General features: G+C 57.4%; 1 protein-coding gene across 4 annotated transcripts; it reads left to right on the forward strand.

Moving 5' to 3' along the window:
• Positions 1-1,600: 1,600 nt before the first annotated feature.
• Positions 1,601-22,635, forward strand: NR4A1 (nuclear receptor subfamily 4 group A member 1). 4 transcript variants are annotated; one of them, XM_059403169.1, is made up of 10 exons: positions 1,601-1,713; positions 4,900-4,975; positions 5,591-5,712; positions 7,648-7,754; positions 17,732-18,609; positions 19,380-19,509; positions 19,822-19,973; positions 20,317-20,519; positions 20,614-20,792; positions 21,794-22,635. In XM_059403169.1, the coding sequence occupies exons 5-10, from the start codon at positions 17,734-17,736 to the stop codon at positions 22,048-22,050; spliced, it is 1,797 nt and encodes a 598-aa protein (XP_059259152.1). In that variant the 5' UTR covers positions 1,601-1,713; positions 4,900-4,975; positions 5,591-5,712; positions 7,648-7,754; positions 17,732-17,733; the 3' UTR covers positions 22,051-22,635. The 4 variants fall into 4 exon arrangements, with proteins under 4 accessions (XP_059259152.1, XP_059259153.1, XP_059259154.1 ...); XM_059403170.1 differs by lacking the exon at positions 7,648-7,754; XM_059403171.1 differs by lacking the exon at positions 4,900-4,975.
• Positions 22,636-24,297: the final 1,662 nt, after the last annotated feature.

A 24,297-nucleotide genomic window follows, 5' to 3' on the forward strand; every position in this document is an offset into this window, starting at 1 on the left:
GAAAAGGATTTCTGCGGGTGGGCAGGGGAGTGGGGAGAGGAATGTGGCCCCTGGAATGAGGGCTGAGTGGGGGTGTGGGGCCTCTTTTGGACAGTTTTGAATACAAAAGAGATTCTTTGCTGCGTGGGGCCTGGCCTGGGTGCTGGGGATATGATAGCATGCTTGTAATTTAAGGTGGTTCTAAAACTGAGCGGAGCCTGGTGGCTGGGGCAACAGAGCTCAGGACTAGGGCCTGCCTCATGGCTATTCCCCTGGAGCCTTGCCTGCCCCGCCTTCGGGGAACAGACACTGTAACCCAACTCCGATGCCTAGTCAGCCCCCAGTCCCACTGCTTCAGCCTTGACCTGGCTCTGAACCAGCCACTCCTAAGTCAGAGGCTATCAGGGGAGAAGGATTTGCTTCAGACAAGGTAGTTCTCTCCCATTTCCAAAGAATGTTCCAGTCAGGTGTGACAGAGAAACCCTCTGAGGACTCCCTCCCCAAGGAAGATTCTTACTGAGGAGGCCTGTGCTTGGAGGCTGTGGCCAGAAGAGGCCGGGGCCCTCCCTGGCTTCCCCACCACTGTGGGGAGTCTCTGTGTTTTCCCTGCACTAAATGCTCCCTTGGATTGGGGGAAGTCTGACTCCTAGAGGAGAGCAAGGAGAAGACAGTAACTATGAGTGCCTACTGTGTACCAGGCACCTCTACAGCTGTTCTATCCCCTGATAACCAAAAAAGGTGGATAATATTCTCATCTGGGCTCAGAGAGGTGAAGTAACTTGCCCTTGGTCACACAGCAGTATGAGAACAGCTAGATACGTGAATCCACCACCAGCCTTGCCCCAGCCTTGCCCCAGCGTTGTACTCCCTGCCTCTGGGAATGCTTCTCTTCAGGAGAAATCTTACCCTCCCAAGAAGTCCTCTCTCCCTAAGGTGCCATCTTGTGTGGAAGCTGGGCACCCTGCTACTTGGGTTTCTTGTCCTTGGGGTGGCATGCAGACCAACCAATCGATGCGGGTGGGGGTGCCCAAGACTCAGAGAGCCAGGGTCCCTGTCCTCTTAAGCCAGCCTAATTGCTGTGTGACCCTGGGCCACCGCGGGGCCTCTCTGGGCCTCACTTTTCCCTCTTCTTCTTCCGGGGAAGCCCCGGGTAAATTTATTTAGAACCCAGTTCGAGGTCTGCTGCCCCGGAAGGTGCTAGCAAGGCCACGGAACGCTCACCTGAAAAACAGCTCCCGCACCGCAGCCGCAGCGGGGCGGATTATGTAACTGGGTGTGCTGCGTGTGTGTTGGGGGGGGCGCGGGGCGGGGCGCTCGCGGCTATTCCGGGCGCCGCTATTTTTAGCCCCATTGATGAGGCTGCGTCGGCCGCCGCCGCCGGGATTCCGGAGACGTCAATGGGCTCGCGTCACGGTCCCCGCCCGCCCACCGGGGGAGGCGCGCCCGGGGCTGGGACGGCGGCGCTGGCGGCCGCGGACTGCGGGGGCGGGGGGCGCGGCCGCGGCCGGAACTGCGGGGCGGGGGGCTTCCCGGGGTGGGGGGCTTGGAACCGCGGCGGCGCGGCTGCAGGAGCGCGCGGCGGCGGCGGCGGAACTGGTGGGGGGCCCCCCGCGCGGCGCCCGCGACCCCCGGCCTCCAGGCATGGGCGCTCCTGCGGTTCGGAGCGGCTCCCAGCCGGCTGGTGCGCGACCCCGGAAGGCGGGGTGCAGAGGCAAGCGGAGCCTGGCGGGCCAGGTGAGGGGGGCCGGGTGGGGAGGAGAGGGGGTCCATGGGAGAGGTCTGGGAAGAATGAGGTCTCCGCATAGGCAATAGCGCGGGCCCGGAGCCACCGTGGGAGTCCTGCTGGGGATAGGGGCTCTGTGTGGGGCTGGGGGGTGGGGAGAGAAGGTCTGGATTCCCAGAGGAACCTGCTCGCTCACAGTCTGCCCCCGAGTGCGGCGGCCAAGGCTTTCTCTCCCAGGCCCGCCAAGGGTGGGGTTTGGCCCGCGAGGGGCGCAGGAGGTGGCCAGGCCGGAGAAATTCCTTCCATTTCCCCGCCGGCTGCGGGGAATGGGTTCCAGGAGTTCGGGAGGGGAGGGACCAGACTTGCTCGGTGCACCCCTTCATGGGATTGAGTGAAGAAACCGAGCCCGGAGAGGGTCTTGTAGAGGCAGGAACGGACCTGAGATTAGAAATGCTGCAGATAATGGCATTTACAGTGGTTTACAGTGAAGCATTAATTTGGATTGGGGGCTAGTTAGTGTTTGGGCATGCCGGGAAGAGGAAGGCTGGTAGAGATAGGCGTCTTCACAGCGTGGTGCCCAAAGGTTGCTGATGGATTAGGGGGCTGACGACAACCTGGACAGGGGTCTCAGTGAGAGCTACAGCCATGGTCCTATAGCTACCCCAAGTGAATGTTTAGATCAATGACTTGAATGAAAACGTAAAAAGGAAGCCAGCTGACTCTGTAAAGGCCTAGAGCCAAGGGGAATGACAGGTGGACAATAGGCTAAAATCAAGATTTCAAATGATGGCAGCCAGGCAGAAGGATGGACCAAGATGAACAAGATGAATGTGACTGATTGTAAATGTTGGGGCCTGTGCTGGAGTGAAGAAAATTAGCTCAGGAGTTCAGGCCTCGTGCCTGGGTCTAAGGCACAGCAGCCCTGGGCCCGGAGCTTCCCACTTGCTTTCTGGTGTTAGCTGTCAAACTGCTCCATTGCTATCCGAGACCTCTACCCACCAGAGGAGTCTAAGTGGGGGAAGAGATGGCTGCCTGGCCCGGGGCTCCCTGGTTGGGCTCCCTTGGTCCTAATCCTGGTTTTGCCACTTCCTAGCTGTGTGACCTTCAGCATGGTGCTTAGTATTTCTGTGACTTAGTTTCCCCTTCGGTAAAATGTTCATTATAGTCACCTCTTCCTCATGGTGTCATGAGGCTGAAATGAGAAAGTGCATATAAAGCGCCTAATAATGTAGCTAGCACATGGTGTTCATTAAATATTATCTTCTGTTATTATTGTTAATACCAGTAATATGCCCATTTCTGGGTGGGGACTTGGCCAGTGCAGAGCTTACAATCCAAGAAAGTGCCCGACTGCCAGCCTTGTCCTGTGATGAGCTGGAGTGTAGTTAAGAGAAGACAAATACCTGAGAGGAAGGAGGGGAAGGAGATTTCAGGTGGACCCAGGCAGAGCTGGGATCCAGGCCTGGGGCTCTTGGAGTCAGGGTTGTAGCTCAGCATAGGGTCGAACCGTCAGCCTTTGGATCTGCCCTCCCGTGGAAGGGACAGTTCCTTAGCTCCCACATTCTCCCCACCTCCTTCCAAGCAGCTGGCTGGTTTTCTCAGCCCAGTTCTGATTGCAGGTTGCGTGAGTCCTCTTCTCCCACATTCCTCAAATACTTACTGAGTACCTACTTGTGCTGAGCTCCCTTTGGGAGACTGAAGTCTGCGTGATGGAGACAGATGGGTGAAGAGCCGAACAGCATTAGTCCTAAGGAGTTAATAAAAATAGGTTAATGTGGTGGGGGTAGAGACGTGACCGATGAGAAGAGGCTAACTATACAGACATATGGGGTAGTGACTTCCTTGGCAGAGGGAACAGCCAAAGCAAAGGCCTGACTAGAGAGAGAAAGCCTATGTGCTTGGAGCTGGGGGAACAAGAGCTGGGTCCTGAGGTTTGGCCTGAGGCTTCCACGCCATTTAGGAGGCATCACACTCTTCTCCTCCAAGCCTCCTTGGCCCGAGGTTTGCCCTCTGCACAGTGCTGACTGTAATTGACCTTGATTCATTCCCCCATTGTAACCTTCTGGGGCCCAGTGATGTGGGTTTGCTCCTTCTTGGATCTGTTGTTCGTGGCTCACTGCCTGGCTCACAGTAGGCCCTCAGTCAGTGCTCATGGAGAGAATTTCGACCTGAGACAGGAGATGGGATCAGATGTTATAAAGCACTTTGTGGGTATGACCTGGGTCCCCGATTCTGGAGCCTACTCAGAGACAGGGGAAAGTGCTTGGAGGACCTTCTCTGACCAGGGAGCTCAGGGCAGGCCTGACTATGGTGGAAAGTGTTGGCCCTTCCTGCGTTTCCTCCTCAGCTTTGGACTGTTGGGAGAAAAGGGAAGGCTGTGGAGGGGAGCCCGGGGCCTTGCTGCAGACCTCTTTCAGGGATATGGGAAGATGACAGTGTCGTTCTAGGAAGCAGGTGTAACCCGTGGGTTGGGGTAGGTTTGCAGCCTGATTTTGCCTTCTGTTAGGGGCTGGGAGCCCTCCAGGTGTTCTACACCTCTCCCCTCCCTTTCTGCCACCTTCACCCTCTGCTCTCCATTACACGTGTACTACGGGAGCATGGGATTGCTGGGCTGTGTAAGAAGAGAATCCGGGTACTGTGGTCCGGAGTAGCTCCCTTTCGCCTGTGGACCCTGGGGCAGAGGTCAAGAGGGCAACTATGCCCATCACGCACCCTCTGGGGCCCTCCTCCTCCTTATTCCCTCCACCTCCCAGCATGGGAACATCTACTTCCCTTTTCCCACGCCTCCTCTTAACCTGAAGGGCACCTGTTCCTACTGTCACTCTGAGGCTCAGTTGAGAGTGGAGAGGGCTGAATTAGGGTGGACAAGGGGAAGGAGAGATGTAAGGTCTGGAGTACCGTGGCTGAAGGAGAGAGGCACTGGTGAGAGGACAGGCGAGAGCATAAGAAGGCTGGAAGGGTGGTGCTCACAGTTGGCTATTGAAGTGGAGGGCAGGTGCCCAGAAGTGGCTTGGAATAAACACCAGGTTCTGGGGCTGGCTCTGATGTGTCCTCATTTCATTTCTCCTAATAATGCTATCATATGTGTATGTGGTACTGTTTTGGGTCCTTTACACGTGCGAACTTATTTTAAGCCCTACCATAGCCCTGTGGTTGTTAATTTCAGAGATGTCAGTTACAGATTGTCATTTTCACAGCTGAGGAACAGGAGTCACAGAGAGGTTCTATAACTTGACCAAGATGACAAGTGACAGAGCCAGGATTTGAATGCAGGTATCTGGGTCCAGCGTCTGTACCCTTAACCGCTTCGCTTCAAGCTGGGTCTTTGTGTTTGAGGACTGGAGTGCCTTCACAGGCCCTGGGAGTCCCCATTGCTTTGGTTAGAAGGCTGGGCTGCCTGGGGATGGGGCAATTGAGCCCCTGCTCTGTGGGGTCCTCTGAGGCTTTAGGGGCCAAGCTGGAGCCCTCTAAGGAGAGAGGGGTATTCTGCCCTGTCCTCACAGTGGCTCCCTTTTCTCTGCCTACAAAATGTCCTTTTGTGTGCATCAGGGCCAAGTGTTGGACTGAAGCTGACACCCACCCCCAAACCCATATTTGGGGTAGGAGGCTGAGGGGTTGGATGCTGGCATGTGTCTCCTTGGCCCTGAGATGGCCAGGTACTCTCAGCAGTTCCTGGTCACGTCCCACATCCCCAAGAGCTGTTTGCCTGGGGTTCTGTGCGCCCCCAGGCTCAGCTGCCCAGCCTAGGGAAGTCCTAGGGCTGGCTTATCGCCTCTCATGGCCTGGGTCCTGCCCCTGTCCTACTCCTGAGTTTCCTGGCTGTGCTTCCTCCAGGAAATGTCCCTGCCAGCGGGTTCCTCTGCAGTCACACAGATTCTCCTCCTGTAGGCTTCCACCATGGACAGAAGCCAGCCTTGGTCCCTCTCTGGTGTCCCAGCTCCTTCTGCCAGGTCCTGGAGGCCTGAGGGATGGTTGACTATTGTCCGAGGTCTCTTGGTTCATCCAGACTGGTAAGTACTCTACCGTTGTCCCTTGTTTGCCTTTGGGGCCTTCTAGCAGGTAGGACTGGGGGGCAGAGGTGGGTGTGGGGCTGCCCTAAGCGGATGTGGTTTGGGGGATGGAGGGGAAAGCCCTGCAGAGGTGGCAGGCGAGGTGCTGCTCAGCTTGGGGAGATCTGGTTTCTTCAGTGGTGGGAGTAATGTGGAGGTGGGGAAGGGGGAAGCCTGGCTTTCTTAGCAGGATGGACTGGGGGACCGTGGGCCTGGTGGGCATGGACTGGTGTGGGAGGAGAGGGGCAAGGGTGTGGGTCAGTGACTGCTATTACCAAGGCAGCACGTGTCTGGTTCTGATGGGGTGGGGCTGGATAGCTCAAGGCAGGCTGGGAATAGAGTGGGGCAGGTGTAGGGGGTGGGAAGTTGGCTTGTTTTGAGGGCATGCAGCAAGGGAGTGCACAGAGGGGAGGCTGGGATCATTTCCCCCTAAAAGGGCAAAGACCACCCCCGTCCTACTATGGTGGGTCCGTAGGGGGAAGATTTGCTGACAAAGGGCAGAGAGAGACCCTCCACAATTCACCCACCATCCCTAAACGGGAAAATCTCAGACTTGTGGCCAGAGGGATCCTAGGTCATCCAGTTCACCTTCTTTTCTTATGGATGAAGAAACCGAGTTACAGACTCAGTTAAGTTAAAAGTTAAGTGACTTTTCAAGATCCTCTAGTGAGGACGTGTGGAGCCAAGCTTAGAGTCAAGGTCTCCCAGAGGCCCAGTCGGCTGGTGGAGGACACGCCTTCCTTGCCAGAGGAGGCTTCTGGAGAAGGTACCGGCAGATGGTTGGTGAGGATTGGAGTGTAGGAATGGAATTTCCACCAGGTCTTTCCCATAGGATCTCGGATACTAGGATGGAGCCAAGGGCACCACGGTCCTGGTTACCATATTTACCCGAGAGAGCTGGAGTTCAGCCTGGTACCCTGGCCAGGGACCTGTGATTGCCTTTCCCAGAACAGAGGGCTGTCCCCGAGTCACAGCCCCCTTCAGGGCTTTGAGAGAGATCCCTGGATGAAGGAGGAGCTGGCTCTGTGTCTTGCCCGGCCCCCCAGACACTGTTGCCCCGTGTGGAGTAGGTGTTCAGGGCACAGGGATTCCCACGGAGGTAGCTGCGATGGTGGAGGACGGGGTGGCTGGTGTGAGCCCAGGTGGAAGGAGGGGAAGCCCTGGGAGGCAGGGCCCTCCCATTCCAGGGGCTGGTCTGGGCGTGCACCTGGCCTCCTGCTGGCAGCAGGCTCCGTGCCACCAGCCTTGGGCTGAGGGGCAGGGAGAGGAATTACTGTAAGTGGGAGAGGCACCTGTCCCTTGTCGGCTGGGGATCTGGATTCAGGAGGCACGTGAGTGCAGATGACAGCAGCAGGCCAGATGGCTTCCACCAACCCGGCCCCCACCTCTCCTGTAGGCTCAAACTGCCTCCTGAGAGCCCAGCCTTGTCCTCTGGGTACAGAGTGGCCCCCATGGGCAGAATTCCTTTCGTTCACCTCGTTGTCTGGGTGATGGTGGTACTGGGTGGATGTCTCATGCCATATCCAGTGCCAGGGCCACCCCAAGGGGCTGCCAGCCGGGGCCCCGTGAGTGCTAGAGCTATTGGTCTTGTGACGTGGGCACCTGTCTGCCAGGCCTGGGCACAGGCCCAGGGTCACGCTCACGCCGGGGCTCACGCCGGGTCTCCCGTCAGCTGACTATTTTGGGTTCTTGCTGACCTGGGCCAAAGTCAGGCCTCAGCCAAGAGGGCCCTGAGGCAGCTCCCTCTGTCCCCAGAGGCCGGCTCTGGTTTCGGCTATATAAACAGAGGAGGACATGCTGGCTTGGAGACAACTCCATGTCCTAAGTTCGCTCAGCCGGTGCATAGCCTTGGCCGGACAGGCCGGGCTGACCGGGCAGTCCCGTCTCTTCCCGCAGGGCTCCCTGAGGCTGCCAGGAAGAGCCCCTGACCACCCCCAGGATTCTCGCCTGGTGCAGTTGTCCAGGATCTCTGAGAGTCTAAGCAGATCGTGAGGAGATAGCTGGTGAGTCTTAGGGATGGGGAAACTGAGGCTTGGGAGCTGGGCTGTTTGGATCTTTCTCCATTGTGACCATCTGTGTTGTGGTTTCTTTGGCCTTGAGAGGAGGGGGAGCAGAGGAGACAGGGGTGGCTGACCTTCCCGAGGAGTGAGAGTAAAGCTTGACCTGAATTGGGTGGGTGGGAGTCACACTTGGGAGTCACAAGCCGTGATCAAGAGCTGGGAGACGTGGGAAGAGACAGGTGCTGCCATCTTTCTCCTTCCTCGGAGATTTCCACCATGCTCTCGGTCCTCCTTTCCTGTTGACTCCGCCTCAATGAGGCTCTGGTCTGCTTGGGCTAGGGAGGGACGCCGGAGTGAGCTGGGTGGCCAACCAGGGACTCCTGCACTGGTCCCCAAATAAGGTCCCTGAGCCCCCCAGCTGATGGGGACAGGGGACTTGGCTTTCCTAAGCCCTCAGCCCCTGCCCTGCTCTCCTTGCCTGGCTTCCCCGCCGGTCTTGGTGCCTGCAAAGCAAGGCTGGAGCGAGGTCTGGCAAGTCCACCAACCCTCTTGCCACAAACACGATCCCCGGGCCCTGGGCCAGGGGCTGAAGCCCGACACGAAATAAGTGGCAGCTCGTTCCGTGGGAGGCTCTTGTGCTCTCCTTCTTGGTTCTCAAAAAAAATTTTTTTTCCCCTTTCTGAACGTGAGTCTCTAAATGAATCCAGAGCCTGTGACTAAAAATACTTTAACAATAGGAAAATGCATCAGTCTTTCCGGCTGGGGCTTGTTATCAGAGGGTTTTTATTTTGGAATTTGAAATTTTGCCCAAGGAGGCTGGGTGGAGACCTTGGGCAGGGGCAGGAGGATTTGGTGGGTGGTGATGTTCTGCAAGGTGGTGGGAGGCCCTTCGAGGGTGAAGGAGCTGGCCAGGAGCTGAGCAGACTGAGGGGCACGGAAGGAGGTTTGAGGAGGGGCAAACAAGGCAGAGGCTGACCTTTCCCAGAGGTACTCCATGATCTGGTCTGCGTTTTTCCAGCGCCGTCTGGCTCTTCTTCCCCGAAGTCTGATCTTACTCTTTTGTGCTGTATGTTAATTCCCCCTAGCCTGAGAGGGAGGTGAGGGTCAAGAAATCCCTGGACTAAAGACAGCCTCTGTGGAGAGAGGCCTGGCCTCCTTAACTTGCAAGCTTTCTACAGAGTATTAATTGAGCACTTGCTGCATACAGAGTATGGAATTTTCCCAGTGCTGGGTCTGGGCACACTCTCATTTCCTTCCTCATCTGTGGAGGGGGAAGAGGTGTGGATGGGGTTACTATTCTCCATTCTTGAAGAAGGGGGTGCTGGCTCCCTCGTCTAGCTGAAGACCCAGGTATCTCCTTTCCATGCCTGCCCTCCCTGCTCTGGGATCCTGCTGCAGGTCCGTAGAGTTCAGCCTCCCAAGCAGGGCTCCGTTTCACTGGTGAGCCACCCCCTTCCCTGAACTGATGGAATTCTCACAGCTGTCAGGAGTGTGATATTGTCTATATTGGGCAAATGGGGAACAGTCTTGGAGAGGGCAGGGAACTGGCCCCAGGTCACACATCAGGCTTGCGGGGTTCTGGCTAGTGATGGCTCTGTGAGCCCCTCCCTCTTTTGCCCTGCTGGGCCTTGGGTGAGTGGTGGGGGTCAGTGGCTTCCCTGCCCACGTCCTTGGCAGTCTGTTGTCAGGGAGGTGACAGACAACCTGTGTGGTTGTGGCAGGGCCTGGGCGAGGGCCAGGAGATCAGCGCCAGAGACCTGGGCCTGACCCTATGTCCCTAATTGCCAGACCTGTCCATGGCAAGCCCTTGGGGTTGTAGGCACTGCTTCCTAGCCCATAGTACAAATCCCCCTACCCACTGCTGAGGCAGGAAGAGGAAGTGGCCAGGTCAGGACTGGTACTAAGTCCTGGGGCTGAGGAGGGGAAGCTCCCGTGGCCACTTCTCAGTGGGAGGAGGCAAAGCTCACTTCTTCTGCCCACCACGCGGGAAGGGTGTGGAGGCCTGTGGGTGGGGATGGTCTTGGTGAAAGTAGGGCAGGTTCCTGTCCTCTGCTGGGGGATGTGGGGGGGTGTGTGTGGCAGACTGGGGGGGGGGGCAGTGTGGGAAAGGGGTTGTGCCTTTCCACTTTCTCCATCCCCCATTTACCCAAATCCACACCCACCCTCTTGGCTGGTGAATGATGGTGGACATTGGCTGCCCATTTGGGGCCTGCCCTAGGCTAGTTACTATTGAAGATGCATGAAGGCCCCCCCTGCTGAGATCGGGGAAACAGGGCCTTGCCCTCGTGTTCACACACAGCTGGAGGGGGGATGAGTCAGCACTAAGTCCCCAGGCCCCATGAGGCAGCCCCATGAGATCTGCCTCGGAGAAACAAGGGCCTTGTGAGTGCTTCAGAAAACACCCAGTGTTGACAGAGAACATCCCGTGTGAAGACCCCTCTCTAATGGGAGATCAGCTCCTGACCATAGCTGTGCCCTGCGTGTGTTGGGAGAACAAGTCCCTAATGGGAAACAGGCACCACTCTCTGATTTCAGCAACACACACTTGAATGAATCTGTGCTCGATGATTTCCAGCAGCATCTGTGTCCCTGTGAATAAATTAGTCTCTCCCATTGAGGCATGGCTATTTTTTAAAATAAACTTTTGTTTTTGAGAAAATACCCATATGGAAAAGTGTACAAATTGTAGGTATTAAATCTTAAGCATATAGTGTGGTGGCTTTTCCAGGGTTGAACACACCTGGCTGATCACTGTCCAGGTTGGAAATTGGAATGCTTGCAGTCCCACCAGAGAGCCCCTCATGGGCACTGCTGTTTTCAGTTTACAGGCTGCGTGTGTGTGTGTGTGTGTGTGCGTGTGCCTGTGCACACCTGGTTCTAAGGTACACTTAGAAGAAGTCAGGTGCAGCGGGCCAGAAGCCACAGTCTGCAACCCACAGAGGAGGCCATGGCTCCAGCACAGACCTGGGAGCTAGAGGACCTAGCCCTGAGCCTCCATCTCCTCATTATAAAATTTGGGTCAGTTCTAAATCTGGAAGGTTGAGGGGAGAGTTTAGTGGAAGAATGCATGTGAAGTGCTGTGGACTGAGGTCTGACCCTTGGTGGTTATTCCCCATACCTCCCCTCATGGGTGAGAAGGGGCTTGTTACTAAGAGTTAAGCTGAGGGAGGGTATGGCCGGAAGTCTTGGAGATGGGCAGGATTAGAGCAGAAGGAAGATGGGTCACTCTGCCCAGTGAGTGGTGGGAAGTTTTGCCCAAGGTCCTTTTATGGGAGCAGCCAGGAGCCCCAGGGTGATGAGGGCAGATTGATGCACTGGGCCAGGCTGTGCTGTGGGAGCCTGGTGAAGACTGTCGTCTCATCTCCAACATGACATCTTCTCTCCCTGAGCTTCTTGTGTTATGGCCCTGCCTTACCTTCTGGTCCTCGCCTCTAGTTTTTGATATTTCTCCCATTATTACCTCCTTCATCATTACCTGTCCCCTGCCACCCCACACCTCCCCCCACAAGGGGCTGTTCACTCTGACCTTGCTCTTGTGGGCTAGACTTGGAGATCCCTTGGGAGCCTGGGACCAGCTTATGTTCCAGGCTTCCCAGGGTCTGCATTAATGGTGCCTTTTCCCGAGTTCCACCTTAGCCAGATTCCACTTGCCTCAGAGCCCCAGGACACCCTGGAGGGCCTCTGGCCAGCAGGGATGAGACCAGGGGTCCCAAAGTCCTCGTGCCTCTCTCCTCTCTGCCTTAAGGTAGGTGCCCCATGTGGCTGCCTGAATGGGTGGCCCTGGTTGTGCTCCCACAGACGGACTCTGCCTTTTTCTCCTTATTTACTTCTTTTCAAACCCTGCAGTATCCCTGCCTCCACAGACATGGCCAAGTGGCAGCTGTGGTTGTCTTCCCCTCCCTCTGCCTTTGGGGCAGTGAGAAGGTAGCCTCCAAAGCTGCAGTATCCTGGTGATGAACCGGGGGGAAGGGGGGGGTCGCTGGGCTGCAGGCTCACATCTGGAGGCTAATGCTGAGATTTGGAGATTTAGACTAGGGCCTTGGGCAGCTGCTCACCACACATAGTTCCCTGGGGCTCCTGGGTGGGCTGGCCCTGTGGGAAGGTAGGGAAGGTCTGTATTGCTTTTTACAAATGGAAAGTGGTAGGGAAATTGGTGGGCACCAGGGCCCAAGGTGACTCAGCTTGCAAAGAACTGGTAAAGCTGGGCTTGAGCACAGATTGATCAAGCTACATGTTTTGCTGACATTAAATTAATTGATTAATTAATTAATTATTTTTTGGAGGAAGGCCCGGGGTGGAGGAAGGTCTAACTTCATCAGCCCAAATTTGCTGTGTACTTCGGAGCAACGTGCAGGTGCTCTGGGAACCCTTGGGTCCTAATCTGCAAAATGGGAGGATGTGAATGATATTAGCAGGTTTATCTTTTTTATCTTATTTTTCTTTAAATTTTTTTTTTAAGATTTTATTTATATATTTGACAGACAGAGATCACAAGTAGGCAGAGAAAGGCAGAGAGATAGGAGGAAACAGGCTCCCTGCTGAGCAGAGAGCCAGATGCTGGGCTCCATCCCAGGACCTTGAGATCATGACCTGAGCCAAAGGCAAAGGCTTTAACCCACTGAGCCACCCAGTAAATGCTTATTTTTTAAAAAAGAGTTATTTATTTTAGAGAGAGGGAGAGAGGGAACACAAGTGGAGGGAGGGGCAGTGGAGAGGGGGAGAAAGAGAAGCAGACTCCCCACTGAGTGAGGAGTCTGCCACAGGGCTTGATCTCATGACCCTGAGATCATGACCTGAGCTGAAATCAGGAGTTAGATGCTTAACCGAGCCACCCAGGAGCCCCATATTAGCAATTTTAAAGTCTTTTTGTTGTTTTGTGTGTGTGTGTGGCATCTCTTTTCCAAGCAGAATCTATGCAAAAGCCTCACACAAAGAAAAACAAAACTGGTATGAAGTGGAGTGGGGATCTCGGATGGGTCGCTTTGCGTTATTCTGCCCATATTTCTTCACCTTCACCTGAGTGGCCTTGAAGGGTCTTTGGAAGATGGTTTGGGGAAAAACGGAGCTGTCTGAAGATTGGTCCACGTTGAGATTGTATGCCGAAGTTGAGGGAGCTATAGCAGGTTCTGACCAGGTTCAGAGGTGGGTTCTGAATGAGACTGGTGTTGCATGAAGACTACTCCACTGGCGGGCAGGGGGATTCAGAAAGAGGAGCCAAGCTGGTAAAGGGGCAGTGGCCTAACTGGGTGTGGACAAGGAGAAGTGGAGGTCACCGGCCTCAACTCAGCTGGTCGGCTATCTTCATGCACCAGTGAGGCGTGGGCTGTGGTTGGCAGTAGGAAGGGGATCCAAGAGATGTTCCAAAATAGAATTGTAAGAGGAAAATGAGAAGTTGCTGGTGGGGTATCAGGAGCAAAGATGGGTAGTGGGCAGAGAGTACAGCGATGACAAGCTCTGTCGGCAATGGGTGAAGTTTGAGTTGCTGGCAGGACCTTTGAGTAGGCAGAAGTGGGGGCTGGAGACAGGGGTGTGGGAGACCCGAGATGGGAGGTTAAGAGTGGAAGTGAGGAACAGGAAGTGCTGTCGGGTGACCAAATGAGGTGAGAGTGGGGCCACCAGCGCAGGGGCAGTGGAAGCAGAAATACTTCAAGCTGACTTACTGGGGAGAAGGGGGCTGGGTGGAATCCCAGGGTCCCAGGGGGTCTGGGGTCAGGGTGGATTTCTTCTCCTTGTAAACATTAGCTTCACTTCCCTTCTCTCTTACTTAGCAAGTGCAGGCTCCCCAGGTTTGGGGTAGAATGGGGGTGGCGGGGTAGAATGGAGGGTAGAATGGTAGATCAGGGAAGTCTCTAGGTGGTCTGCAGCTGCTCCCTCTGCAGGTGCTGGAGGTGTCCTGGGCAGGGGAGGGCGTGAGAAGATAGATCCCCTACAGATGCAGCCAGAGGTCCCGGGTTCCACCCCAGTGTGCCACCACCACGCTGTGTGACCTTGAGCAAGTGCCATTATTTCTGAGCTTGTTTATTTATAAAATGGGGAAGAGTCGGCACTAATTTGACAAGATTTCTCAGGCTCCACCCGGTTCTGAAATTCGGTAATTTCCCAACTATAGTGCACCCACCCTGTAAGGGCCTGGGAAGAAATCAAATTCAGCGTGTGGAACAGAGCCCATTGGCTCATCTTGGGCCTGGCAAACCCCTGTCCTGGGAAGGTACTTTGCATTGGGAGAGTAGGGGACGGAAACATGCCAGGGTGGGGGGGTGGGCGCGGAGAGACGACTCCGACATTCCTGTGCCAGTTTCTCAGCCAGTGACCCCGCTGGAGAAGACGGGTCAAGTGCACTAGCTGCGCCCTGGGCTGAAGTGGGGGTGCACGTTGTCTGGGCTGAGTCCCTGAGTTGCCCACCCCGGCCCGAGGCCTGCCCTGGCAGCCCAGCGGCGGCAGAGGGCGACCCCCCCAGGGCTGCAGGAAGGACAGGGAGGGTGCAAAGGCGGAGCCGGGCGCCGAGGGAGCCCAAGGGAGCGGGAGGGAGCGGGAGGGAGCGGGAGGGAGCGGGCGCGGTCGTGGCTCCCCGAAGCAGCCGGAGGCTGAAGAGAGATCCGAGTCCGGGGAAGCCCCGCGGCCGCGGCTCTAGAGCGCCCCCTTCGTGGACTCTGGCCCTCCAGGCCGGTTATTTCGGACCCGGGGGCCCCGGGCCGGGTCTTAGGTCCGGCGGGGGGAGCCTCGGGAGTCCGCGAGCTGCTATTTTTAGCCGGCGCGGCGGGCGCGAGGTGACTATTTATAGATCAAACAATCCGCGCTCCCTGCGTCAATGGAACCCCGCGTGCGTCACGCGCGCAGACATTCCAGGCCCCCTCTCGCCCCGCCCCCTCGGGCTCCCCGTCCCGCGCCTCCCCCTGGCCGCCTCCCGCCGGAACCGCGCCGCCCCCCGCGCCCTTGTATGGCCAAAGCTCGCCGGGCCGCGTGCGTCAGTGGCGCCCCCGCCCCTCCCCGTGCGTCACGGAGCGCTTAAGAGGAGGGTCGGGCTGGGCCGGGGAGCCCCAGTGGCAGAGGCTGCGGAACTTGGGGGAGTGTGCAGGACCCGGGGGAGCGCACGAGGGACCAGACTGCGACTCGGGGTGCCGGTCCGGGGCAGGGGGAGCAGGAGCCGGCCAGGTAGGCGCCCCCGGGGGGGAGGGGGAGCGTGCATCTCAGCGGCACTCTCTGTTCTGGTTTTCAGGGGTGTTGCATGAAGGAGATGGGCGTACGCGTGGGCAGAAAGGATGTTGTAGGGTCAGCGTGCATGAGAGCGGGTGTATGGTGCAGCCTTGGCGCCGGAGGAGAGCGATTGGAGCGGGATGTGGACCCGGATCGGACTTCGATCTACCGGGCGCGGGGGTGGGGAGGGGGAGTGTCTGTGCAAGGTGGAAGCCACAGGGGGTTAGAGTTGGCACCTGGAGCGGGGACTTGTTCAGTTGGAGGCTGGCTGTAGTTCTGTTTCCGAGGGTACCCGAATGGCACAGGGCGCCCCGGACTGAGGTGCCGATGGGGGCTCAGTACAGTGGGGGGAAAGATACACAGAACTTTAACTGCAGGGATCTATCGGACTCCTACCAGGATTGGATTTCCAAAAGGGTCTTCTTCCTCCCCTCAGGTCTGCCTCCTCCCCCATTCCCTTAATTGTTTTCTTAACGCTTTAGAGCCTATGGTTAGTTTGCAGGGATCCCCGAAGTTGCTGCCCGAACTCTATCAGGAGACTTCTGAATTGCTGAAGGAAATGGCCAGCATTGATAGCTGGACTGTGGAGGGGTCCTGTTTGTGTTCCGCCAAATGAGTCTTCTTAGGGGCGGGTCTCTGGAAGCGCAGGGAACGTTGTTTTAGTTGCTGCTTGGATCCGGTAGGGTGTGTGTGTTTGTGTGTGTGTGTATGAGAGGAAGAGAGAGGTGTGGAAATCTTGGTCCCTGGGGATCTGGGGTGGGAATTGTTAATGCTGGAGTCTCCGTGTGGTACCTGAAGGATACCATCCCCCCCAACCCCCCGCCCCCGCCCCGTTCCAGCCCCACATGCTGATCGCATCTGTGCCCCCTCCCCCAGTCTCTGTTGGCTCATACAGGTAGGGTGCAGCCTGAAGCTTGTTGGGCATAACAGGTGCAAACCACATTGTTGCCAGGACCTGCCTGAAGCCGGATTCTCCCTGCTCCCTCCTTCAACCCCGCCTCCTCTTCCTCCTCCCTGTAGGATTGCTTCTCCCCCACCGCCTTAACGCTAGATGTAGGTCCGTATCTGGTGTAGTTAAGTACCTGGGCAAAGGAGGGGGGGTATAGGCTGGTGGGGGTTGATCCGGATGTGGGACGTCCAAGTGGAGAAACAGGATTTGAATAAGGCTGGAACACCCAGCCTTATTCCAGGTGGCTGCCATCTCTTCTCCACCCCAAACCCATCCCCACCTAGGCTGTCTTAGGGCAGGGAGACGTGGCCAGTCTTATCTCTCGCAGGTGTGCTCTCTGCCTGTGGACAGGCACTCCTGGGTGGGTGGTGCCAGCGCTTCAAGGGGCTCCATCGCCTGGGTTGTTTGTGGGAGTGTCAGGCCAGGGGTGGAGCTGCCTGTCCAGGGCCCATGGAGGTGGGAGAAAGGCTAGAACCAGAGGACTCCCTGGGCTTTTGGCCAGGAGGTGGTGCCAGCCTTTGCCCCCTCTCTCTGTTCCCTGGATTATGGCACACTCTGTTCCAGCTTGCTTTCTTACCCAGCCTCCCTCCCTGACTGGAAGGGCTGGAGCATACCGACCCCAGGTGTGGATGTGGGATGGGGAAGTGTCCCAGAGCCTCCTCTGTGTTCGTTTTTGACAAGTCTGCAAACTTAAGGATTCCCCTTGAATGGTGCTGTCTCTGCTCCCTGAGGCTTCTCATGACTGAGGGTGTAACCAGCTCTCCTTGCTTGAGCTCCTGGGCTCTTCAGGACATAGATACCCCTTAGTGGAGGAACCCAGGCAAGGACACCTTCTCCTTCCCATGTAGGCATCTCAAATTTGCTAGGCTCAGAGTTCTCTTGTACAAATAGCAAGGAACAGTGCTTTGGGGGTAGCAGAGAAATTCTTCTTAGGGACTGTCCATTTTCCTCAACATCCGGGGGGCTGTTCTCTCCTTCTTCCGGCCCCTGTTCAGCCTCCCTCCAGCATACAGCCTTTAAAGGTCTGGAGGCCAGTTACTTGATCCCCTGGGGAGCTGGGGACCTGGGGACTCCTGAAGAGGCCCAGGCTCCCTTCCTTTTTGCTTTTGGGAGCAAGTCAGGCAGCGCTGAGTGGGTGCCTGTCCCCAGATGGCAGGACTGGGGTGCGTGTGGGAGCTGCAGCCTTTGTTCAGTGTGTAGGGTGGGGGCAGGGAGGGGGGGCAGGCTCATGGCCGCTTAGGCCTCTGATTTAGGCAGCTGGGCCCTTCGCTCTCGGCTCCTCTTGCATTGTCCCAGGCACCGGGGAGGGGGAGGAGGAGAGGGGGTTTTGCAAAGGCTGGGCCATGCCTGGGAATATTCCCAGAAGGGCCAGGTTGGAGAAATAACGTATCTGCACCCAGAGAGTGGGCTGAGTAGGACTTTGCCTGGTTGCATCTCCCACCTACCCGTCTTCCAGCCTCCACCCACGCCTCACCCAGTGTGGTAGGGCAGGGGGTTGGGGGAACACAGCTTCCCCCTGTTCCAGCAGAGAAATGCTGGCTGGATGCCTTCCCTAGGGTTCCCAAGCTGACTGGGGTGTGGCTGGCCTTCCAACTGAGCCCACTCTTGCTGGGCCACTGCCCAGGGGCTTTGTGACATGGGGGTGGAGATGGTGTTCCGGCTGGGGACCGAGCTTTCTGGGTTCTGTGGTAGGCCATGGTGCTAAGGCCTCAGTGGCTTGTGTCTGGCTGGGATTCTTGCCACCTGGCTGCTCAGGGACCTAGACTTCAAGGCCAGGCTTCAGGCTTCTCTCACCTTGACTCTCACTCCCCCCAATCTTGGTCTCCTCCCTCTTCAGAGATGCCCTGTATCCAAGCCCAATATGGGACACCAGCACCGAGCCCAGGACCCCGTGACCACCTGGCAAGCGACCCCCTGACCACCGAGCTCAGCAAGCCAACGATGGACCTGGCCAGCCCTGAGGCAGCCCCCACGGCCCCCACCGCCCTGCCCAGCTTTAGCACCTTCATGGATGGCTACACAGGGGAGTTTGACACCTTCCTCTACCAGCTGCCAGGAACAGCCCCGCCATGCTCCTCTGCCTCCTCTTCGGCCTCCTCCACATCCTCATCCTCGGCCACCTCCCCCGCCTCTGCCTCCTTCAAGTTTGAGGACTTCCAGGTGTACGGATGCTACCCTGGCCCCCTGAGCACCCCCCTGGATGAGACCCTGTCCTCCAGTGGCTCCGACTACTACGGCAGCCCCTGCTCGGCGCCATCACCATCCACGCCCAGCTTCCAGCCGTCCCAGCTCTCTCCCTGGGATGGCTCATTCGGTCCCTTCTCACCCAGCCAGACGTACGAAGGCCTGCGGGCATGGACAGAGCAACTGCCCAAGGCTGCTGGGCATGCCCAGCCGCCAGCCTTCTTTTCCTTCAGTCCCCCTACTGGCCCCAGCCCCAGCCTTGCCCAAAGCCCCTTGAAGCTGTTCCCTTCACAGGCCACCTGCCAGCTGGGGGAGAGAGAGAGTTATTCCATATCAACGGCTTTCCCAGGCCTGGCGCCCACTTCTCCACACCTGGACGGCCCAGGGATGCTGGACACACCCCTGCCGTCAACCAAGGCCCGGAGTGGGGCTCCAGGTGGAAGCGAGGGCCGCTGTGCTGTGTGTGGGGACAACGCTTCGTGCCAGCATTATGGAGTCCGCACCTGTGAGGGCTGTAAGGGCTTCTTCAAGGTACTGGGCTGCCCTGGGTGCAGCTCTTTATGGGAGGTGGTCTCTGTGGTAGCTTCCCTGGGGTTCTCTTCCCACCTTGTCCTGCCCTTCTGGGAGGGGTCACAACTGCAGGTGGGCCACCCTTCTGGGGACCCATAGATGGCAGGAGGCTGCCCACAGAGGGATAGCGAGGTACAGGCAAGGGTGGGGACCGCAGGCATGTCCCCCGGAGGGCACATGCTAATGGCCAGCTTCTGGTTTTCTTCTGCCCGTCCTCCCCCAATTCAAGGTCCTGGTGGGAAGGGGGCCCCAGGCACTCATGTTCCTGGCATGAGATAAAAGGATCTGGGAAGAGGGCTTGGTGCTCGAGGGCTGGGGGCGGACTGCGGAACAGGCTGTATGTTTGTCCCAGCCCTGGGTGCCTGCTCAGCTTCCCGTCCCCACCCCCCAGCCCTCCTCTGCCCTCCCTCGCCAGCCCCAGGGAAGGCACATTGAGAAGTCCAGGTGTCTGGGCTGCTATGGAGCCCGGAACCCCTGGGCCCTAATCTTGTGTCCTGGGGGTCTCCCTTCTTGGGCATAAACCTCCCCCAGTGTCCCCAAGACTTTCTTCTTCCTCCCCCCACCCCACCCCCCCGCCATCTCTCCCTCCCCTGCCACCCAAATGTTAGAAAAATAGCTGTGAACAGAGAGTGCTTTTGTCTGTGATGGCAGCAGGATCTGGACGGTCCCCTCCCCTGCCCCCCCCACCCGCCCGACTCTGACAGCCTGTTCCGTGTGGCCCCCCCATCCAGCGTACAGTGCAGAAAAATGCCAAGTACATCTGCCTGGCTAACAAGGACTGCCCTGTGGACAAGAGGCGGCGAAACCGCTGCCAGTTCTGCCGCTTCCAGAAGTGCCTGGCCGTCGGCATGGTGAAGGAAGGTGGGCGGCCGGGATGGGCTGGCGGGACAGAGGTGGGCCTGAGTTGGGTGGGGCAGACAGAGGCCCCCCAGACCTCTGTCCTGGTGGGCCGCAGTGGCTGGCACAAGCAGGCCTTACGTGCACTCCCACTCTGGTCCACCTGTCTGGCGCGTGGGCCAGGGGCTGGGGGGCGGGGTGTGCTCTCTGTAGGGTCTCTGGCTCTAGGTCCTTAGACTCCGAGATACTTTCCAGCATTGATGCACATAGCTTGGGCTGAGAGTCCCTTCCCTGGACCCCTGCCTCCCTTCCTTAGCCCTGCCCGTTTCTCTGCAGTTGTCCGGACAGACAGCCTGAAGGGGCGGCGGGGACGGCTCCCTTCAAAGCCCAAGCAGCCCCCGGATGCCTCCCCTGCCAACCTCCTAACCTCCCTGGTTAGGGCACACCTGGACTCTGGGCCCAGCACCGCCAAACTGGACTACTCCAAGGTGAGGCCCCGCCTGCCCCACACTCAGTGCCTTTGGGCATCTTGGAGAAGGCCCCTCGTGGGCACAACACACTGGAAAAAAGAGGAGCCCCCTTTGGGGTGACCAGGTGGACAGTGTAACCCCCCGGGTGGGTGGCCAGTTAGAAAAATGTGCTCCTCCAGGCAGCCTCGGCCCTGGGTTAATGCTTGAGAATTGGTAAGCAAGAGCATGGGCAGACTCTCAGACTCTCTCTCTCTCCCCTGGGACCCGGGGGTCCTCCGAGTGTATCACATGGCCTCAGGTGATGGCTGCAGTATAGGGCCCCTACTGGGCTGCTGACCTCCAATCCCCTGCCCGCCCTCAGTTCCAGGAGCTGGTGCTGCCCCATTTCGGGAAGGAGGATGCTGGGGATGTGCAGCAGTTCTACGACCTGCTCTCGGGTTCCCTAGAGGTGATCCGCAAGTGGGCCGAGAAGATCCCAGGCTTCGCAGAGCTGTCCCCTAGCGACCAGGACCTGCTGCTGGAGTCGGCCTTCCTGGAGCTCTTCATCCTCCGCCTGGCATACCGGTGAGTTGCCGCCGTCCGCTTGCTCAGGGCTCCTCCCCTGAGCACTATTCTCAAGCTCCCCGCCCTGACCGGCCTCTGCATCCTTCTGCGCCAGGTCAAAGCCTGCCGAGGGGAAACTCATCTTCTGCTCTGGCCTGGTCCTGCACCGGCTGCAGTGCGCCCGTGGCTTTGGCGATTGGATTGACAGCATCCTGGCCTTCTCTCGGTCCCTGCATAGCTTGGTCGTTGACGTCCCTGCTTTCGCCTGCCTCTCTGCGCTCGTCCTCATCACGGGTGAGTGGCCACCAGGGAGTTGGGGAGGGCTTGAGGGCCTGGCCCTCGGCCCCCACATGGTGAAGTGAAGGTGCCCTGAGGCAGAGAGGGGCCAGCTTGTGCTCCAAGTGACACAGCTGGTAGACAACAGAGCTGGGGTCTGGGTCCGGGCCCAGGCATATCTGATCGCAAAGCCCGAGGCAGTTGGAATTATCCCATACTATCCAGGATGCACACCTTGTGTTTTTTGCGTGTGGCCTGGGATTTGGGGTTGTTTTTAAAACCTTCTTGAATTACGTGGCATGCAGGAAAGTGTACAAATGAGAAAGTTTCACAGCTGGATCAGGAAACAGAACCCTGCCTCCTGTCTTCTCACAGCCCTCAGCTCCCCCAAGGGCAACTGTGGCCCCAACCTCCAACACTAGGCTAACTGTACCTGGTGTGTCCTTTACATAGGTATAATTATTCAGGGTGGATTTTTCTGTGTTAAATGCAGAGGTTTTCAGATCTCTTTTATTTAAAAAATTTTGAAATTTTTTAAAATTTCAGAATCTGCCCCCATTTCCCTTTTCACTTAAATTTCAGAAGGAACCCAGCCATGGAGGACAAAATCCAAGGCATTTTGGGCCAAGGGAAATGGTGGGTTTTGGAATCCCTAAAATCACGGCTCCTATCCAGGGTTTCTCAGGAAGTGCCTGGGAGAAAACCTTGCGTCTTAGGCAGAAAATCTGGTTAGGAATAGGGTTTTTTTGTGACCTTGGGCAACTCCTTTAACCTGTCTGGGCCTCGGTTTCTCATTTGGAAGATGAGGACAATGAGTGTGACTGCCACAGCCACTAGACTTCAGTGGGGGTTTGTGTGTGAACTTTTGCCAAGTGCCCCGGGACTGGGGGAGGATGGCCAGTGGGGGGCAGTTCTCCAGCAAGGAGTGAGGCTGGGCGAGGAGGCGGGGTCTGGGGGTGAGGTGGAGGGCTGCTCCTCAGCCAGGTGGCTGACCCTGCACCTTCCTCGCACCCTTCCAGACCGGCATGGGCTGCAGGAGCCTCGACGGGTGGAGGAGCTACAGAATCGCATCGCCAGCTGCCTGAAGGAGCACGTCTCGACCGCAGCAGGAGAGCCCCAGCCAGCCAGCTGCCTGTCTCGCCTGCTGGGCAAGCTGCCCGAGCTGCGGACCCTGGGCACCCACGGCCTGCAGCGCATCTTCTACCTCAAGCTGGAGGACCTGGTGCCCCCTCCGCCCATCGTCGACAAGATCTTTATGGACACGCTGCCCTTCTGACCCCTGCCCAGGAACACGCGTGCAACACGTGTACACACTCAAGACGCCACCCCACGTGCCTTTAACCCACGGCCCACGGCCCCTCGGAGCACCCCTGCCCCCAAAGCCCGGCCTGGGCTCCAGCTGCAGACCGGCCGGCCTCCCCACTTGGGCTGGTTGGTTTGGCAGGGAGCTCGCACCCCAGGGGAGGGGGATGCATTCACAGGGGGGACCCCTACTATTTGTCTTAATCGCCCCCATGCCCGGCCCTGGCCTTCATGTTTTTGTAAGATAAACCGTTTTTAACACACACCGCCATGCTGTAAATAAGCCAAATGCCGCTGTAAATACAGGAAGGAAGAGGCCAGGATGGGAGTGGGGGCTGGGAGGGAGGGACAGCCCCCACCAGCCGGGCAAGCCTTCCCCCCTCCTTGCACCTGCTCTCTCTTCCCGCCCTCTTTCCACATGTACATAACCTTACTCTAGGAGGAAGACAAATGACAGATTCTGACATTTATATTTGTGTATTTTCCTGAATTTATAGTATGTGACTTTTCTGATTAATATATTTAATATATTGAATAAAAAATAGGCCTGTAGCTGAAACCAGGAGCCTGACTGTCTCTTATGCCCTCTTCCTCCCCACACACATCCCCACCCCCATCCCCATCATTACTGAAGCGACAGAAGCAACTCTGGCTGAATCATTCAGGTTACCGACCTAAGCTCACAGGCCTCAGTTTACACTTTTCTAAAAGGTGTAGATAATCATGACCCCTGCTTCTTGGGGTGGTTAAGCAAAGCACTCAGACTAGTTTTGGATACGTGGAAAGGCTCTGATAAGCCCATGCCTCATGGACAGAGGCTCGTGGTGGAGGCCGGTGAGCTGAGGGGCGAGAGGGTCACTCCAGCTGTCACCGTTCCTTTGGGGCCATGGTCTCTGATTGGACTTCCACATCTATAAGACAAGGTGAGGGGCAGAGCCCACCTCGCGTTGCCTGTGGGAGTCCGGGAACGTTGGTGGAGGTGCCTGGGGCTGGGTACGGGGCAGCTTGGGATGGTGTTAGCTTTAGTACAAGTTTTTTTCCATCTGCATTTTCTACAATCCCCACCTGCCTAGCACCCCAGCAATAACATCCAGGTTGCTGGTGGCCCTCGGGAAGAAGATCGTTCTGGGGTTCCTATCTGTATTCAGATGCCCCTACGTAGGTCCTCCCAACTCCCCAGCTCATCAGTTGCTTAGCTGGCTTGAAAGGCAGATTCCTAGGATCTGATGTCAGAAACTCCAATTTGCTGAGTGGGAGAGCCCAGGAGTCCACACTTTTACCAAACACTTTGACCAAGTGCTAGTGATGCCAGTGTGAGTCTCAGGGCCACTTTTTTGAGAAACAGGAACTTAGATGGACCCCAGCCTGAGGCCCAGATAGCGGCCAGCCTAGCAGGGTCCAGCCCCCTTCACTGAGCTCAGTGTCTGGCTGGCTGCATGGAGTCCTCAAGGACCTTGTAGGAGACCAGAAAGCACAGTCCCTTACACCTATTCCTCACAACCCTTGGCCTGGGACACTGAAGCTCCACCTTGGTGGCCCCTGACTGGATGGAAGCTGTACAATATAAGGCTTTGCTCCCGAGGATGGAATCAAGGGTCTTTCCCAGTGCTCCAGCCGCAGCCCGCAGGTTCTCCAAGGAGCTATCAACCACATGCCCTTGCTTGGGTTCGAGGAAGACAGTCCAGTCCCAGGCCTTCTGCAGGGTCCACATGTGGTTGGGGTGGGGAACCCTGGGCCGCATGCATGGTGACTACCACCTCCAGCATGTGTCCCTGGTACCCCCCGCCCAAGCGCCTGAATGAGCCTTTGTCAAAGCACACACTCGGCAAGGTGCGGGACAGACCTGAGGTGGGGGGGGAGTGGGGAGCAGTTTGGAGATTTGCTTCTATTCTCAGCCCTGCCTCTCAACTCCATGCTACTCTCTGAGAAGCTCCTCTTCCTCCCTGAGCCTCAGTTTCCCCATCCACTCAGTGAGGTGGGTCCGGGAGTGGTACTCTGGTTAGGAACAGAGAGCTTGCTGGGAAATCTCCCACCAGTTGTGGGATTGGATTGAGGCCTCTCCCTTTGGGTCACTCTCTTCCATACCCACGACTCTAGCATGGATACAGATGTGGAGTACAGGGCAGGCCCTTGGGGAAGGCAAAAGGGCCACTTAGGGGCTTGAGTTAGAAGCAGGGGTTGGGTATGGGGGGAGCCCTGGAGACTCTTGGTCTGTGTAGAT

The sequence above is a fragment of the Mustela nigripes genome, chromosome 6, assembly GCF_022355385.1.
Source record: "Mustela nigripes isolate SB6536 chromosome 6, MUSNIG.SB6536, whole genome shotgun sequence".
In the NCBI taxonomy this organism is placed as follows: Eukaryota; Metazoa; Chordata; class Mammalia; order Carnivora; family Mustelidae; genus Mustela; species Mustela nigripes.